Source organism: Leopardus geoffroyi, chromosome C1 (genome assembly GCF_018350155.1).
Source record: "Leopardus geoffroyi isolate Oge1 chromosome C1, O.geoffroyi_Oge1_pat1.0, whole genome shotgun sequence".
NCBI lineage: Eukaryota > Metazoa > Chordata > Mammalia > Carnivora > Felidae > Leopardus > Leopardus geoffroyi.
In genome coordinates, this window is record NC_059328.1 from 206640896 (window position 1) to 206656319 (window position 15424).

General features: G+C 40.2%; 1 protein-coding gene across 1 annotated transcript in view; it reads right to left on the reverse strand.

The window, feature by feature from the left end:
* Positions 1-15424, reverse strand: part of FARSB (phenylalanyl-tRNA synthetase subunit beta) — a 72342-nt gene that overhangs the window by 49122 nt on the left and 7796 nt on the right. Inside the window, exons 3-10 of the mRNA XM_045481435.1 lie at positions 12908-13062; positions 10809-10878; positions 10083-10198; positions 5355-5505; positions 4468-4576; positions 2597-2667; positions 1071-1132; positions 101-152 (exon numbers count right to left, since the gene is read on the reverse strand). Of these exons, the coding sequence (XP_045337391.1) occupies positions 101-152; positions 1071-1132; positions 2597-2667; positions 4468-4576; positions 5355-5505; positions 10083-10198; positions 10809-10878; positions 12908-13062 (786 nt within the window). The remainder of the gene's footprint in view (positions 1-100; positions 153-1070; positions 1133-2596; positions 2668-4467; positions 4577-5354; positions 5506-10082; positions 10199-10808; positions 10879-12907; positions 13063-15424) is intronic.

A 15424-nucleotide genomic window follows, 5' to 3' on the forward strand; every position in this document is an offset into this window, starting at 1 on the left:
GCCTGGCATGTGGGTGGACGGACGGACGGACATACAACAAGCACTCTAGCACCATTATTGTTACCACCTGTGTTATCAAGTCCAGTTCTTAAATACTTACTGGAAAGATGTATGATTTTCCATTAGGAAAAACTACCTCAGCGGCTTCAACCCTTAGAAAAAAAAAAAGAGAGAAAGCCAGAAATAAAACACTTAAAAAAAAGGCAGTGAGTTCTAGAAATGAACGTATGGCTCACAAGTCTCTCACTTGGCCTGTAACAGTAGCCTCAACACATTCAATCCATTCACGTTCCAACACTGCCGCCTGGATTAATCCCCCTGCGTTCGCCGCCCCCCTGCTGTTGCACTCCCCGTGGCTCCCATCTCTCCTGGGGCAGCGCACGCCTGACGTTCTCTTCTCAGTGCTGCAAAGCACGCTTCCCCTGTGGGCTCCCCGCCAACACGGATGCACACATTCCAGCCTTCACCAGGGTGCTGTGTGACACCACGAAAGCTGGCTACGCAACCGCTCAGGGGCGCATCAAGCAACAAAACTGGCACTGCCGCGCGATTTCAGGCATGGGCTCTGCAGTGATGCAGCTATTCTGAATTATAATGAACACTTGAATGAACAATCATGCTGATACGCAGCAAGGGCCATTTAAATGTTGTCTAAGCCAACAATAGGCTCTGGAAAAAATACAGAGATCTTAGTGATACATAGAGGATAAATGCTTTGCTCTCCTACGTGCTTCCCTACTTGTTTAGCTGTTCCTCATCTGCCCCTCCATGTTTACATCCTCAAATCCAAGGATCCTTAAACACAGCTTAAATTTCGTTGCCTCCACAAGGTCTGCCCAGGTGCCTCAGCTGGCAATAACCTGCCCTTACAGCCAGAACGTCACTGAAATTTATTTTAAAGTACTTATCACTTTTTATTTTATACATTTATGTTCGGATCTTAGCCCCCGCAAAGAGCGGATATATTCTAATCACCAGAGCCACGTTTTTCATCTTTACGTCTAACACAAGGCTTTACTGCTCTGCCTTTAGAACAACAGGCTGTCAATAAAGGTGTCAAGTGAACTTACATAAACGGATTCTCACAATATTCACTGAACATGGTGACAATAACATCGAGAACTATTTTTGCCTGCAAAAAAAAAAAAAAAAGGAAAAGACAAATATTGTAATCTACAGATATATTCTCTCTTCACTCAGATGGAAGTGAAAATTTAATTTAGTCCTCAAACATCTAAAAATGAGACTTTATATATACATTCTAAAAAAGGGAGTGGAAGAAGAGCTTGTGAGCTAAAGCAGGCCTAGCCGTACCTTCAGGTGGTCTGCATTTATTCAGTTCTCTGAGAGTTAACAATCCATGACTGAAACAAATCATCCACTTCCCCCGGCCCTCCCCCTTGGGTTCACCAAGTTCCGAGGGAGACAAACGGCTAAGTCTGGGGGTCAACCTCATCAGTGTCCTAGGTCTCTGCAGCCAGGCGCCCGACTCCTGGCTCGATCACTCACTAGAAAGCGGACTTTGGGCCAGTTCCTTACCATCTTGGTAGTTCACCACCTTCATCTGTTACATGGAGACAATAAAATTCCTATAGTCCCATCTGGTTATTATGAAGATTAAACGTTTTAATGTGAGAGCAATGCCTGGCATACTGCAAGGGCCATACAGATTTCTTAAAGTCTTTAACTGGAAAAATATTCTCAGAAAAAAATACAGTAAACTTATTGGGATATAGGCTTTGCTTTTACATACCCTTCACTGTTTAAATGTAAGATTTAGGAAAGCTACCTAAAGGTCTGTTAACGTATGAATTCTTTTTAATTGGTAAATAGTGTAAGCCATTATCACTCTAGGATTTCTGACGGCAAATATGGCCCATGAAAGTTAGAAATGAAATACCTTACAGTGGTGTCCAATCCTGTTAAGATGTATTAGATGCCATTTATCTGCCCTATTTCTACAGGCCAGGCTTCTCCTGCCGTTCAAGCTTATCTTTCCCAATTTGCTTACCTGCCACCTCACCTTACGCCTTACTTAACCCGTGTAAAGAAATCGGGGGTGGGGGGTGTTTCATAGCAATCTAATATACGTATTTACTAAAAGTGACTGAACTAGTATTCTACATACTCTAGATATCATCACATGCACATGCCCTTTGTCAACTTGCTAAATAACGCTTCTTTATAGCCAGTTCATTTTTAAAAACTTATTACCAGGTACACAAGGCACCAAATTACTCCGCATTCAAATTAAGCCAACTAAAACAAACAAGTTATACAACACTTTATTCCATTTCTCAATTTTACAGTTAGGTATATGGCTAATTCTCCCACCAGAATGAGTTCCTTAAAGTCAAGAAACTTGTACCTCATTAAATTCACAGCACTGGAAAGACAGAAGTACTCATTAAAGGTTTGTTGATTAAATGAACACACCATTACCAAGTACAGAACATCTACAGTTTTCTAATTTTCTAAATTTCTGAAGTGTGTTCCCATCTACGAAATCAACACTTTGTAGTTCAGCCATATAGTCTTGGCCAGAAATAAAATCTGTCCTGTCCGACAGTATAAAAGTGGAATCTGTTTCACTTACCTTAGTAAAGTCCGTTCCTGTGCATTCAATAAATACATTTCGAGTATTTACAGTTATTTTGGAATGATTTCCTGCAACAAACACAAGGTAACAAAAACAATCAGTTTCAGAAATACAGGTGCACTAAAAAAAGCTCTCCAACACAGGAATGACATTTTCAATTAGGACACGATATAAACTGATATCTCAGAGGTAAGGTGAAAATGCAACTTTTATTTTAAGCCCCCACTGCAAGCAGGTGCATCAAAACAGTAACCAGCTGTTACTAAGTGCATTCAGCCCACCAGCTGCTCTGCCGGCACCGGAAGAAGCCGTCTCCTCGCACCTTCACCACAACCCTGTGCCGGAGTTGCAGGTAGAACGAACATTCAGAGCTTGAGCTCCTTGACCCTGATCCCAATCCATGAAGCAGCAAGGCTATGATATGGTCTCAGTCCAGCTACTCTGAAGCTCAGGTTCTGAACCACTGTAACTGCTCAAGTCCAAGACCTCAAGGACAAGAAACTCTTCTCAGCATGAATCAACTAAACCTTCTCCTCTCCAAAAGGGTAACATCTACGGCTCTGAGGTCATTACATTTTGTGAATACATTCAAGTTGCCTCATCAAACAAGCCCTCAGGACTGAGAAAAAGAGGGCTGAAATTCAGCTTAAAAGTTTTAACTATAAAATAGCAGGTTACTGATGAATGGATAAAGAAATTGTGGTTTATATACACAATGGAGTACTACGTGGCAATGAGAAAGAATGAAATTTGGCCCTTTGTAGCAACGTGGATGGAACTGGAGAGTGTTATGCTAAGTGAAATAAGCCATACAGAGAAAGACAGATACCATATGTTTTCACTCTTATATGGATCCTGAGAAACTTAACAGAAACCCATGGGGGAGGGGAAGGGGAAAAAAAAAAAAAAAAAAGAGGTTAGAGTGGGAGAGAGCCAAAGCATAAGAGACTCTTAAAAACTGAGAACAAACTGAGGGTTGGTGGGGGGTGGGAGAGAGGGGAGGGTGGGTGATGGGTATTGAGGAGGGCACCTTTTGGGATGAGCACTGGGTGTTGTATGGAAATCAATTTGACAATAAATTTCATATATTGGGGGAAAAAAAAAAGAAAAAAAATAGCAGGTTAGACAGAATCTGAGCTTAACCAAGCAAATCACAGGCTAAAACCAAAATATCAACACCCTCTGGAAGAACAGGACAGAATCCAGAGACTGGCACCAGTAAGTACCTATGTACCGATATTTATACATTTAAACGTTATATACTGGGGGACCCTGGGGGGGCTCAGTCAGTTGAGTGTCTGACTTCAGCTCATGTCATGACCTCGCAGTTCCTGGGTTTGAGCCCTGAGTGGGGCTCCACGCTGACAGCCTGCTGGCGATTCTCTCTCTCTCTCCCTCTCTCTCTGCCCCTCCCCCACTCATGCTCCATCTGTCTCTCTCTCTCAAAAATAAATTAACACTAAAAAAAAATAAAATTAAGGGGCGCCTGGGTGGCTCAGTCGATTGAGCATCTGACTTCTGCTCAGGTCATGGTCTCACGGTACATGAGTTTGAACCCGGCACTAGGCTCACTGCTGTCTGTGCATAGCCCGCTTCAGATCCTCTGTCTGTCTCTCTGCCCTTCTCATGCTATCAAAAAATAAACGTTAAAAAAAATTTTTTTTGTTATATAAAAACACCAGTAAAACGTTTATTAAATAAAAACCATTACAATAAAATCTACAAAATTCTGAGATTCCAGATGAAGATTTGATTTGATTCAGCCAAGTCTAAAGTTCAATTCTACAGAAATATTGAAGGATAAAACAGAAAAAAACCCAAAAAACAGAAAACAAACAAAAAACCCTGAGGCTCAAGAAACAACTCACCATTGATGATTGGAGGCATTGAAAGGACAACACCGTTGCTATCATAGATAACTGGGAACAGGGGTTTATTTTCAATGATATGTAAGTAATGTTTAAGGTGGTTGTCAGTCTGAAAAAAAGTAAGCCAAATTATGAACTAGTTTACACACCTATCTAGCACAGAAAAATAATAAAACGGTCCCAAATGAGAGAAAGTTCTAGATTTGATTTGCTAATATAAATATCTCAATAGCTTTGTATACCTCCTCTCCAACAGAAGAGAGATGAGAACACAGCCTGGCCATTTTTCAAGACTGAAAACAGATTTGCAAGCCTGAATGGTCTCAAGCAAAACACAAACTGTCACAAAACTACCTCAATAGGAAGGAAATCACTGGCCAATCAGGCCAAGGATAAGAGCTGCTTTTTCTGAATGATACCTACTACTTTTATTTTTCAAATGCCATTTAAAGTGACTACTAAATGATTTTAACTGCTGGAACCTAAAATGCTGAACAGTAGGAGGTAGATACATTGTAACATTGTTTCTCACAAAAAACTAGCTTAATCTTAGTCTTCGTATTCTCATGAGGTTTAATTATACCTGGACAGGAATATCACAATATGGCATATTCCACTGCATTGGTTCTCAATTCTAGCTGTAGATTAAAATCACCAAGAGGTTAAAAAAAGTAACAAAAATATGCCCAGGCCACACTCTAGATCAAAGGAATCAGTAGCTTGTGGACGGAGCTAAGACACAGTTTTTTAAAAGGACTCATTTAAAATAATTTTTTAAAATAAAAATTAAAAGTAGTCATTTACATCTCCCTATTCCAAGACCAGACATTAAAGGAATTTTCTTGATTTATGGCGAGCTATTGCATAAGATAAAAAAAACAATCTACCTTGTATATGTTCATCAATTCACAGGCTGTATACTCCTTGGTCTTATTTAGAGGCTTGAATTTGATATCTGAAGGTCGCTTTGCAGTGTAAGTAAAAGGGCCTGACAAAGTGTCCAAATCATGGGTACCAATAGCAACCAAGGCTCTTTTCCTAAATGTTGAGAGAAAAGAAGGAGAGGACAGACAAAACAAGTTCTAATAGTCCAAAGCAGATATTCGGGAGCTAGCTAACAGACGTTTTAACAAAACGATTTTTGACACTTCCCTAAAATAGCCTGTTATTACAAGGCAAGTTTAGAAGAGTATAATGAACAAATTCTCACAGCCATCCAAAGTAATGAGAAATTCTAAAGCTACTTAAAACACATTATTTCAGGAGCCAGAATAGATTCCTTGCTGCAGTGCTCTCCTAAGTACTGTGTTAACTAGGACATCAGTGAACCTACCCTTTTTCTTTTAACTCCTCTTTGGGTCTTCAAGTGAACAAATGTTTTATTAGAATAAACTACCAAACTGCTGTGTTTTTTGGATTTTCTATATTTTCCTTAATTTTCTGTCACAAAGCTGTATGACTTCAATAAGGGAAAAAATTAAAGAACTGTGAATTACATTTAAAATTTAATGTGCAAGGAGGGAAGTTCAGAAGGTATTAATTTCATTTGTTCTACAGTTTATGTGCAAAGGATTTAAGGAAATTTTAGGAATTTATAGCAAGTTAAGATTAGGAGAGAAAGAAATAGAAACAGGAATATAAAACAGAGCCAGGAACAATATTAGTACTAATTTAGAATCTAAAGGCCTACAGTCTTAGCACACAGTGTCACAAATTTAGCTCTAAGCTTTCTAAAAGACAATTCAAAAAGAAACTTGGTCAAAATGTATGCCATTCTTAAGACTTCTTAAAATTAGTTTTAGAGGGAAATACAAATATATTTTAGTATTTATGTATAAGTGCATATACACACCAGATAAAATGCATTGGCAATCAAGGATTTTATGAAGGTCCACATTACATGACCTGTGAAATAGTTTTCAAAAATTGCAAGAAATAAATCTTGGTCATCCTTCAAGACAGGTAACAACAAATTTAAGAAATAAAACTGTTAAGCACAAAGAAGTGTTACTTTACTCTGAGTTATGTGCTTCCGGAAGATAGTAACTCCAAAAATATCATAGGTTGTAATACACAGTTCCATAAGTTTAGATACATTAACTCAAACCCACGTGTAAGAAGGTCCATGTGTGTGTGTGGTTTTTTTTTCAATTTTTTTTTTTTAACGTTTATTTATTTTTGAGACAGAGAGAGACAGAGCATGAACGGGGGAGGGTCAGAGAGAGGGAGACACAGAATCTGAAACAGGCTCCAGGCTCTGAGCTGTCAGCACAGAGCCCGACGCGGGGCTCGAACTCACGGACCGTGAGATCATGACGTGAGCCGAAGTCGGCCGCACAACCGACTGAGCCACCCAGGCGCCCTGTGTGTGTTTTTTTAAGATAGTAATGATTCCTTAATCCCAAGAGTATCCCCACAAAAGGTCACTAAATTTCGATTTCAAACCCATCACAAAAAAATAAATTCCATATGAATCAAAGAGCTATGCATTTGGAAAAACAAGAGATAAACACACATACACTCACAGAAGGAACTACAAAAATTATTCAAAAGAAAATACAGGACAATGTGTAAAACTGGAGTAGGACACCCCTTAAGACACAAAATATATCCCAGATTTATGAAAATATGCAACCTAAAAAGAAGTTAGAAATCAAGATTTCCCTATCATACTGGCAAAAATTGTAAAGTCTTGCCCTGAAAAAGCAGGGGAGAGCTGAAAGAACAGAGTGGGAAATTCAGTGGTTGCCAACTGCAGAGGTCTCGCCTAGCTAAGTGTTTTGAATCTAAGTATTCAAAAGTCTTTGCTGGCAAGACAAAATCACTCCTCAGAGAAAATCAAGAACCTTACCCATAACATAACATTCTATGTGCAATCAAAAGACAGGGAAATGGGACTCCTACTCTAGACAAAAAACCAGTCTGTAAAAACCAATGCTAAGATGACCAAGACTGTCAAATCACCATGCAAATTTTAAAGCTCCTACCATAAAAAATGTTCAAGAATTATGGGGAAAATATACACATAAGGAGCAGAAAAGGAAATAACAGCAAAAAAATAAAAAAAAAGAAAGAAACACTTAAGAAGAAGCCAAGAGGGGGCACCTAGGTGGCTCAGTGGGTTGAGCATCCGACTTCGGCTCGGATCATGATCCCATGGTCAGTGAGTCAGAGCCCCACTTAGGGCTCTGCTGTTAGCTCGGAGCCTAGGGCCTGCTTTGGATTCTGTCTCCCTCTCTCTCCGCGCCTCCCTGCGTGTACACTGTTTCTCTCTCAAAAAAAAAAAAAAAAAAAAGTTTTGTTTGTTTAAGAAACCAAATGGATTCTAGAGATGAAAAAGGTAAAAATTCACTGGACACTTCCGGCCAAGATGGAGTAACAGACTAGATTTACACTCTTGCCTGAAACCACAAAAGGGGAAAATACAGGAAACTGTTTCATGGGTGGCCCTGGACATGAGGCAGTGAAGGCAATCCCTGACAGACAGCAAATCAATGAAGGGAGCCCCACGATTGCCCGGCTTACTGCCTCGAGAGGTTTCCACGCTGTAAGGCAGGGAAGGGGGACAGGGTTGGAGATCAGCAGACTCCCTGAGTTGAAGAGACGTAACAGGGAGTCTGGGGAGACCAAGACTGCTGGAGTTGACCGGAAACAGTACTGAAGTGGACAGCGCTATCAGAATCCTGCACATCTGCAGAGGAACCCCCTCAAGGGTTCTGCTGAGTACTGATCAGCGCACACACGTGAGGAAGTTACTCGAGGACAGACAAAGAACTATCTGAAGAACAGTGTCCGTGCAGACCGAAAACCTGTTTCCTGTGGGAAGGGATCAAGTAGACAGAAAGGTCTTGCCTCTGGATTAGCAGTTTGCCCTACACAGAACCTAATCAAAGAGGGGAAAAGTCAATAAAACCAAAAGCTGGGTTTTTTAGATCAATACGATCGATCCTCCAGCCACAGTGAGCAAGGGAACAGACAGGAATGAAAAGGTGGTATCACTACAGACATTAAGAGGGGCACCTGGGAGGCTCAGTCGGTTAAGCTACTCTGGATTTGCCCTCAGGTCATGATCTCCTTATTCGTGAGATCAGCCCCACCTCAGATCAAGCCCCATCTCGGCTTGGTATGTTCTCTCTCCCCCGTCTGCCCCTCCTCCACACACACTCTCTCTCTCTCTAAGAAAACATCGTGAACCACTTTATGCCAATACGTTTGATAATGTAAATGAAATGAGTGTATTTCTTGAAAAAAAGTTTCCAAAGGCCATGCAGGAGGTTAATTAAGATTTACTGACAGGTAAGGACACTGGCACACCAGAGTATCAGGATGTAGTTTATTTCTCCCCGTAGAAAAAGCTCAGGATTCCCAGAAATACCATATAAACAGAGGTTAAAGCTGAATTAACTGAGGAAATGCCTTCTAATTTAGTTAAAAATAGATTCTTCAAATAAAGTATGTCCAGAACATATAATCAGGCTCAACCACTTACTAGCTATACCTATACTGGTAAGAAATCTTTTGTTTTGTTCATTTGAGATATTTAAATTCTTATTGTTTTGCTTAATAATGACATTAACAAGCTAACAGACTATTTTTACAGCAGAACTGGGAATATTTAGAAACTGAAAAAGTTTCTTTTACCACATAAACAAAGATGTTTCTGGAAATAGAGACCTACTGATGTTTTCTTTTTAAAACACTTCATCCCAGAAGAAAACATCCAGGGTCCCCTCCACCCCTTCCCCATCACTTACACAAAAGCCTCTTCTAGTCTCCAGCTTACCAAACTGCAATTACCGCAATTAATAAATTTTTCTATTTTTATTCAAGACATCTCTGTTAATCATACCTTTTGATCAGCATGAGATATGCTGATATATTTCAGGACCAATACAAAAAACCTTGCTATGTTAGCTAAAGCTTGATTTTATCCGTAAATACATCATTTACTTCCATTAGGATTTTTTAAATGCTGAAATTAGTTCAAAGATTCCCACTGTTACCCTCCTTGACCTTTAGGAGTTCAGGAATTATACAGGTTTGAAGATCACTGCGCTAAAGGAGCATATGGGAAATGATCGATAGTAATGTCCAATAAGTAAGAAAATTCAGTTACTTAGAAGTCTCAAGTTTCATCTGTCAAATTTATAATTATACTCAAGAAGAGACATCAAGCCAAAATTTTTCCATTTTAAAATGACAGGTCATACTTCAAATTACCACCATTTAACATTTAGTAGTATAATGCATTACTAAGAATTTGAACCAAACGACAATAACACAAACATAAAAACCAAGGAAATCTCTAGGACTAGATATTTCTTCTCCATATAGTTTTCCCAACAGAGCTCGTTTCTCCATCTATGCACTGTTTATAAGCAGTAACAAATAGCTGTCTGGTAAAATTTAAACTGATTGCAATTTAGCTAAGCAAATTTAAACTTGTTACTCACAGATTAATTTAGAAACGCTTTGAAAAATGTGCAGAAGAAGAAAGGAAGGAGGGAGGGAAGGGGGGGGAGAGAGAGAGAGAGAGAGAGAGAAAAGGGTAAAAAGGAAAAAGAGGGGGCAAGGGACAGAGGAAGGTGAGGAGGACAGAAGATGCAACGACAAACCTGCAAATGTTCTGATGTAGTTTCTCCTGAAGTTCAATGAAGCTGTCGTATCGATCTTTAGTGAACTTGATATTCCGGAGAACCGCAGCCACAGCATAAGGGCGTATTCTTGCTGTCTGCAGTGCATCAGGCCGTTAGATAGAGTCCAGACTAGGGCCTTTCTTTGTAATAACGTCTTGTAAAACAAAGTTAGCTGCACTCTTGATACTATCACAAATTCATAAACACGTATAAAATGTATATTCATATATTCATTCAATCCAAGATAGAGTGGTGACAAGAGACAAAGTCGCCATTCTCATGGAATTTACATGTTAGCAAAATTTCTGAAAATTTACTAAATAACTGAGAAAAAATTAGTGTTTTTAAGTAGTTTTCTCATAGTTGATGTTTTTACCAAGGTGATGTCCCCTCAAAGTTTCTGTAAATTTTATTAATGTATCACAACGTAAACAATTATATCTCAAAGTACTTTAAATAAACACATGGGTGTTATTTTCCAAAATTATTCAGGAAAACTGATGCTTTGCTGTTACTGAGAAATGAAAGGGAACAAACTGACAGTTTTTAAGAGCTAGAGGCTAAATATACGTCCATTTTTAGCAAATGATCAAAGAAAATTATATTTGGCAGAGGGTCAGCTTTGTTTCATTTTCCTCCCCACCTTATAAATATATACACCAAGGAAATTTTTTAAGAAGGAAGATAAGAAGTTATCTTTATTACCTCCTCTGTGATGATCAATTTCTGGATTTCTCCATTAGGTGTTACCCGTTTATACACTGGAGCCTTTATCCTAAAAGGCAATTAAAACAAACTTGCCCATTTTTCACCAAACCATTTCATCAGCTGTAGTCTGTGTAAAAGTATATAAAATGAATAGATCTAGGACAACTGGCTGAAGTTAAAGAAAATCAAATTTAGGCTGAATATCAAAACAAAAAGCAAACTTTCTAACATTTAAAGTGGTCCAAAAATGGTACAGGATGCCCTAGATATAGGGGAGCCCTACTAATGCAGGATCAGCAGAGGCTAGAAAACACTAAGCAACCATGCGGGGGGGGGGGGGGGGGGGGGGGAAGGGGGGCATTGACATCAGCTGAAGGACTAGATTCAATAATCTTTAAGCTTTATTCCAACCATGAGATTCTGAACCTCTAGGAAAAATAGGGTTTATTAAAAATACAGATTGCTGGGGCCCCTGGGTGGCTCAGTCAGTTAACCGTCTGACCTGGGCTCAGGTCGTGATCTCACAGTCCGTGAGTCTGAGCCCCGTATCAGGCTGTCTGCTGTCAGCACCTCTCCCACTTCGGATCCTCTGTTTTCCTCTCTGACCCTCCTCCACACATTCTCTCTCTCAAAAATAAACAAACATTGAAAAAAAAAATGTTTAAAAAAAAAATTGCCTGGGGAGCCTAGGTGGCTCTGTCAGTTGAGCATCCAACTCTCGGTTTCAGCTCAGGTCATGATCTCATGGTTCATGAGTTCAAGCCCCACATCAGGCTCCACACTGACAGCAGGGAGCCTGCTTGGAGTTCTCTCTCTCTCTCTCTCTCTCTCTCTCTCTCTCTCTCCCCCTTCCCCGCTTGTGCTCACTTGCACACACTACAGCTCTGCCAAAATAAACAAACAAACTTTAAAAAAAATACAGATTGCCTGGTTCCATCTGGATGTACTGAATCAGGATATTCAAGGAAAGGCCTGGTAAATGGTATATTTTGAAGGCACAGTCCAGGTAATTCTTATAAGAGATTGGGAACTACTGTTTTAATCAGTACTTCTCAAACCTTAACGCGCTTATAGTCAAGTGGGGAATTTGTTAAACCACAGAGTGATTCAACAGGTCTTGAGGACAGGCTGAGATTCTGCAGTTCTAACAACTGCAGGTGAGAGAGAGTACGCTGGTCCACAGACCACACTCTGAGCAGCAAAGTCACTCTCCTAATTTTGTCTGATCGTAAGTATCACATGAGGTGCCTGCTAAGAGTAGAAAATTCTAATCAAGCAGATTTGGAAAATGCACTCTAAGGGATCATCCCTGATCCTAAAATAAGAGGATCTGTCATGCAGAGAGAATGAATGGAGTCACCCTCCAAATTTTAACCATCTAAACCAAATGCCTCATCATCACCCTTTCACCCACACCCATCAGTCATCTGAAACCTCACAGTTGTAGAATCTAGCCCACCAGCCAGAGGCTCTTATTCTTTTGCAGCTAACCAAATCATACATACGTAATCAAAACCAAAAATAATTATTTTTGATAGCTGTTACTGTTTCACCTCTTTTTCACTTTATATATTCATTACTTTCTGTATTCATTACATGAGTAGTTGGAAGGGGACTTAAAAATATCCATTCTAAACTAGGAGACTAAAATCAGAGAGGCCAATTAACTTGCCCACGGTCAGACAGCCATCACAAGACTTTCAGTTTTCCAGTTAGGAAGCTCCACTCCTGAGTCTTCTTAGAGTTCTTAAGCAAACAGCGTATCAAGGTTTGACACCTCTACTTTCCTCCCAACGTCTACTTCAACTGGATTCCTGAGGAAATTCACATGAACCCACTAAACATTTTAAGAAACCATAAAATCATTAACCACTCCAGTTTTAAATATGTTCCCAAAATAAAAGGCTAGGACTCAATATGCAAATTTTCAGATGGCTATAATCTGCATGAATCTTCCTCTCCAAGCCTCTCTCTATGCAGCCCCAATGCTGTGTACCTGTCCCACAAGTCTTTTTCTGAAGACTTAAACAGGGTTGCTGATAATGACAGGCGAACGAAACCTAACTTAGCAAAGTATTTACTAAACATTTTCTTACCTTTCTTTGAAGACTTGAAGTCCTCGAACCAATCCTTCCAAACAAAGAAGATCATATCTATTGGCAGGGACATCAATTTTGTAAAGAACAACATCAGAGGCTCCCTCCGCCTTTTCATTACCTTGTTCCTTACTTATGATTTCTTTCTCAGAAGTCTAAAACAAGCCCCCAAAAATAAAGTGAAATAAATGTTAACTCTTCTGAAAAAGTAGTAATCAGTGCTATAAAGTAGTAACGACATTATACATGTTCTTTTCGGCAGTAAAATGTGTTTATTATATTTGCAACAAAAATAAAAGTATTAAGTGTTACAATCACAGCACCAGAAAATACTCCAATTTTTGCTGAGTTCTGACATCTAGCATCCTCAGTCATTCCAGACCAGCACTAATTCATCTGAAGCAAGGGTCAGCAAACTATGGCCCACTGGCCATTATCATGCCTGCCACCTGTTTTTGTAAATAAAGTTTTAATGGAACATCACCAGGACCATCTGTTTACATCTCACCTATTGTGACTTACATACTGCAACAGCTGAGTTGTGACAGAGACTACACCACCTACAAGGCTACTATCTGGCCCTTTACAAAAAAAGTTTGCCCACCCTGGATTTAAAAGAAAATACACCATCACCAAGTACAGAGGGCAACAACAACGAAAAGTGCCAAAGAGGCAAAGTCAAGATGATTCACCAAGTAAAAGAAATAGGGCTTATAATGACTCTCAAAGCTAAATCCAGTAGGCACCCATGTGAATGAGAGTAATATTAAAAAAAAAAAAAAAAAAAAAACAAACAAACAGGGGCGCCTGGGTGGCTCTGTCGGTTGAGCGTCCGACCTTCGGCTCAGGTCATGATCTCACAGTTTGTGAGTTCAAGCCCCGCGTCGGGCTCTGTGCTGGCAGCTCAGAATCTGTGTCTCCCTCTCTCTCTGCCCCTCCCCTGCTCACGCTCTGTCTCTCTCTGTCTCAAAAATAAATAAAAATATTTTTTTTTAATTTTTTTTTTTTAAACGTTTATTCATTTTTGGGACAGAGAGAGACAGAGCATGAACGGGGGAGGGGCAGAGAGAGAGGGAGACACAGAATCGGAAACAGGCTCCAGGCTCTGAGCCATCAGCCCAGAGCCTGACGCGGGGCTCAAACTCCCGGACCGCGAGATCGTGACCTGGCTGAAGTCGGACGCCTAACCGACTGCGCCACCCAGGCGCCCCATAAATATTTTCAAAAAAATAAAATAAAAAATAAAACAAAAACAAAAAAGTATGAAGCGATGAGAAGCTGTGGTACAAATGAGAAGAGATTACAGACACAACGGGAAGCAATCTAATGACAGAAAAGGTATGGAGCAGCAAGAATAAGGCAACCAAGAGAAGAGAGAAGAAATACCACTAAAATAATTTTAATACAGTGGCCAAAAGCTTAGAATATCTCAAACGCCACATTACAGCAGATAATAACAGATTTAAATTTTTTTTAAGTATATTTATTTTGAGAAAGCAAGTGGGAGAGGGGCAGAGAAAGAGAGATGGAGAAAGAGAGAGACACAGAGAGAGAGACAGAGAGAGAGAGAGAGAGAGAGAGAGAGAGAATCCTAAGCAGGCTCCTCACGGATAGCATGGAGCCTGATGTGGGGCTTGAACTCACGAACCGTGAGATCATGACCTGAGCTGAAATCAAGTCAGACGATTAACCGACTGAGCCACCCAGGTGCCCCAGTAACAGATATCCTTAAAGATAAACCACTGTTGGGGCGCCTGGGTGGCTTGATTGGTTAAGCGTCTGACTTCAGCTCAGGTCATGATCTCACGGTCCGTGAGTTCGAGCCCCGCGTCGGGCTCTGTGCTGACAGCTCAGAGCCTGGAGCCTGTTTCAGATTCTGTGTCTCCCTCTCTCTCTGACCCTACCCCATTCATGCTCTGTCTCTCTCTGTCTCAAAAATAAATAAATGTTAAAAAAAAAAAAAAATTAAAGATAAACCACTGTCAAGAAAGATAAGAATTACTATGGTGTACACCTGAAATAAGATACTGCATGTTAATTATACTTCAATTTAAAAAATAAACAGCAATTTCATTGACCCCCTTTGATCGAGCTCTATTTATTTATTTTTTTTAATTTTTTTTTTCAACGTTTATTTATTTTTGGGACAGAGAGAGACAGAGCATGAACGGGGGAGGGGCAGAGAGAGAGGGAGACACAGAATCGGAAGCAGGCTCCAGGCTCCGAGCCATCAGCCCAGAGCCTGACGCGGGGCTCGAACTCACAGACCGCGAGATCGTGACCTGGCTGAAGTCGGACGCTTAACCGACTGCGCCACCCAGGCGCCCCGATCGAGCTCTATTTAAATTCTAATTCTTCCTCCTCCCTCTGCCTCCTTTCATGTTGCGTTCTTATCTCCCCCATCATAGGAGATGTGGCATTTCAGAAAGGACCCTTATGAAAAAGGGGAGAAAATGTGGGAAGCAGAGAAATGAAGACCTCTGAATTACAGAAAAAAGGCCTACTCCCTTTGCAAAA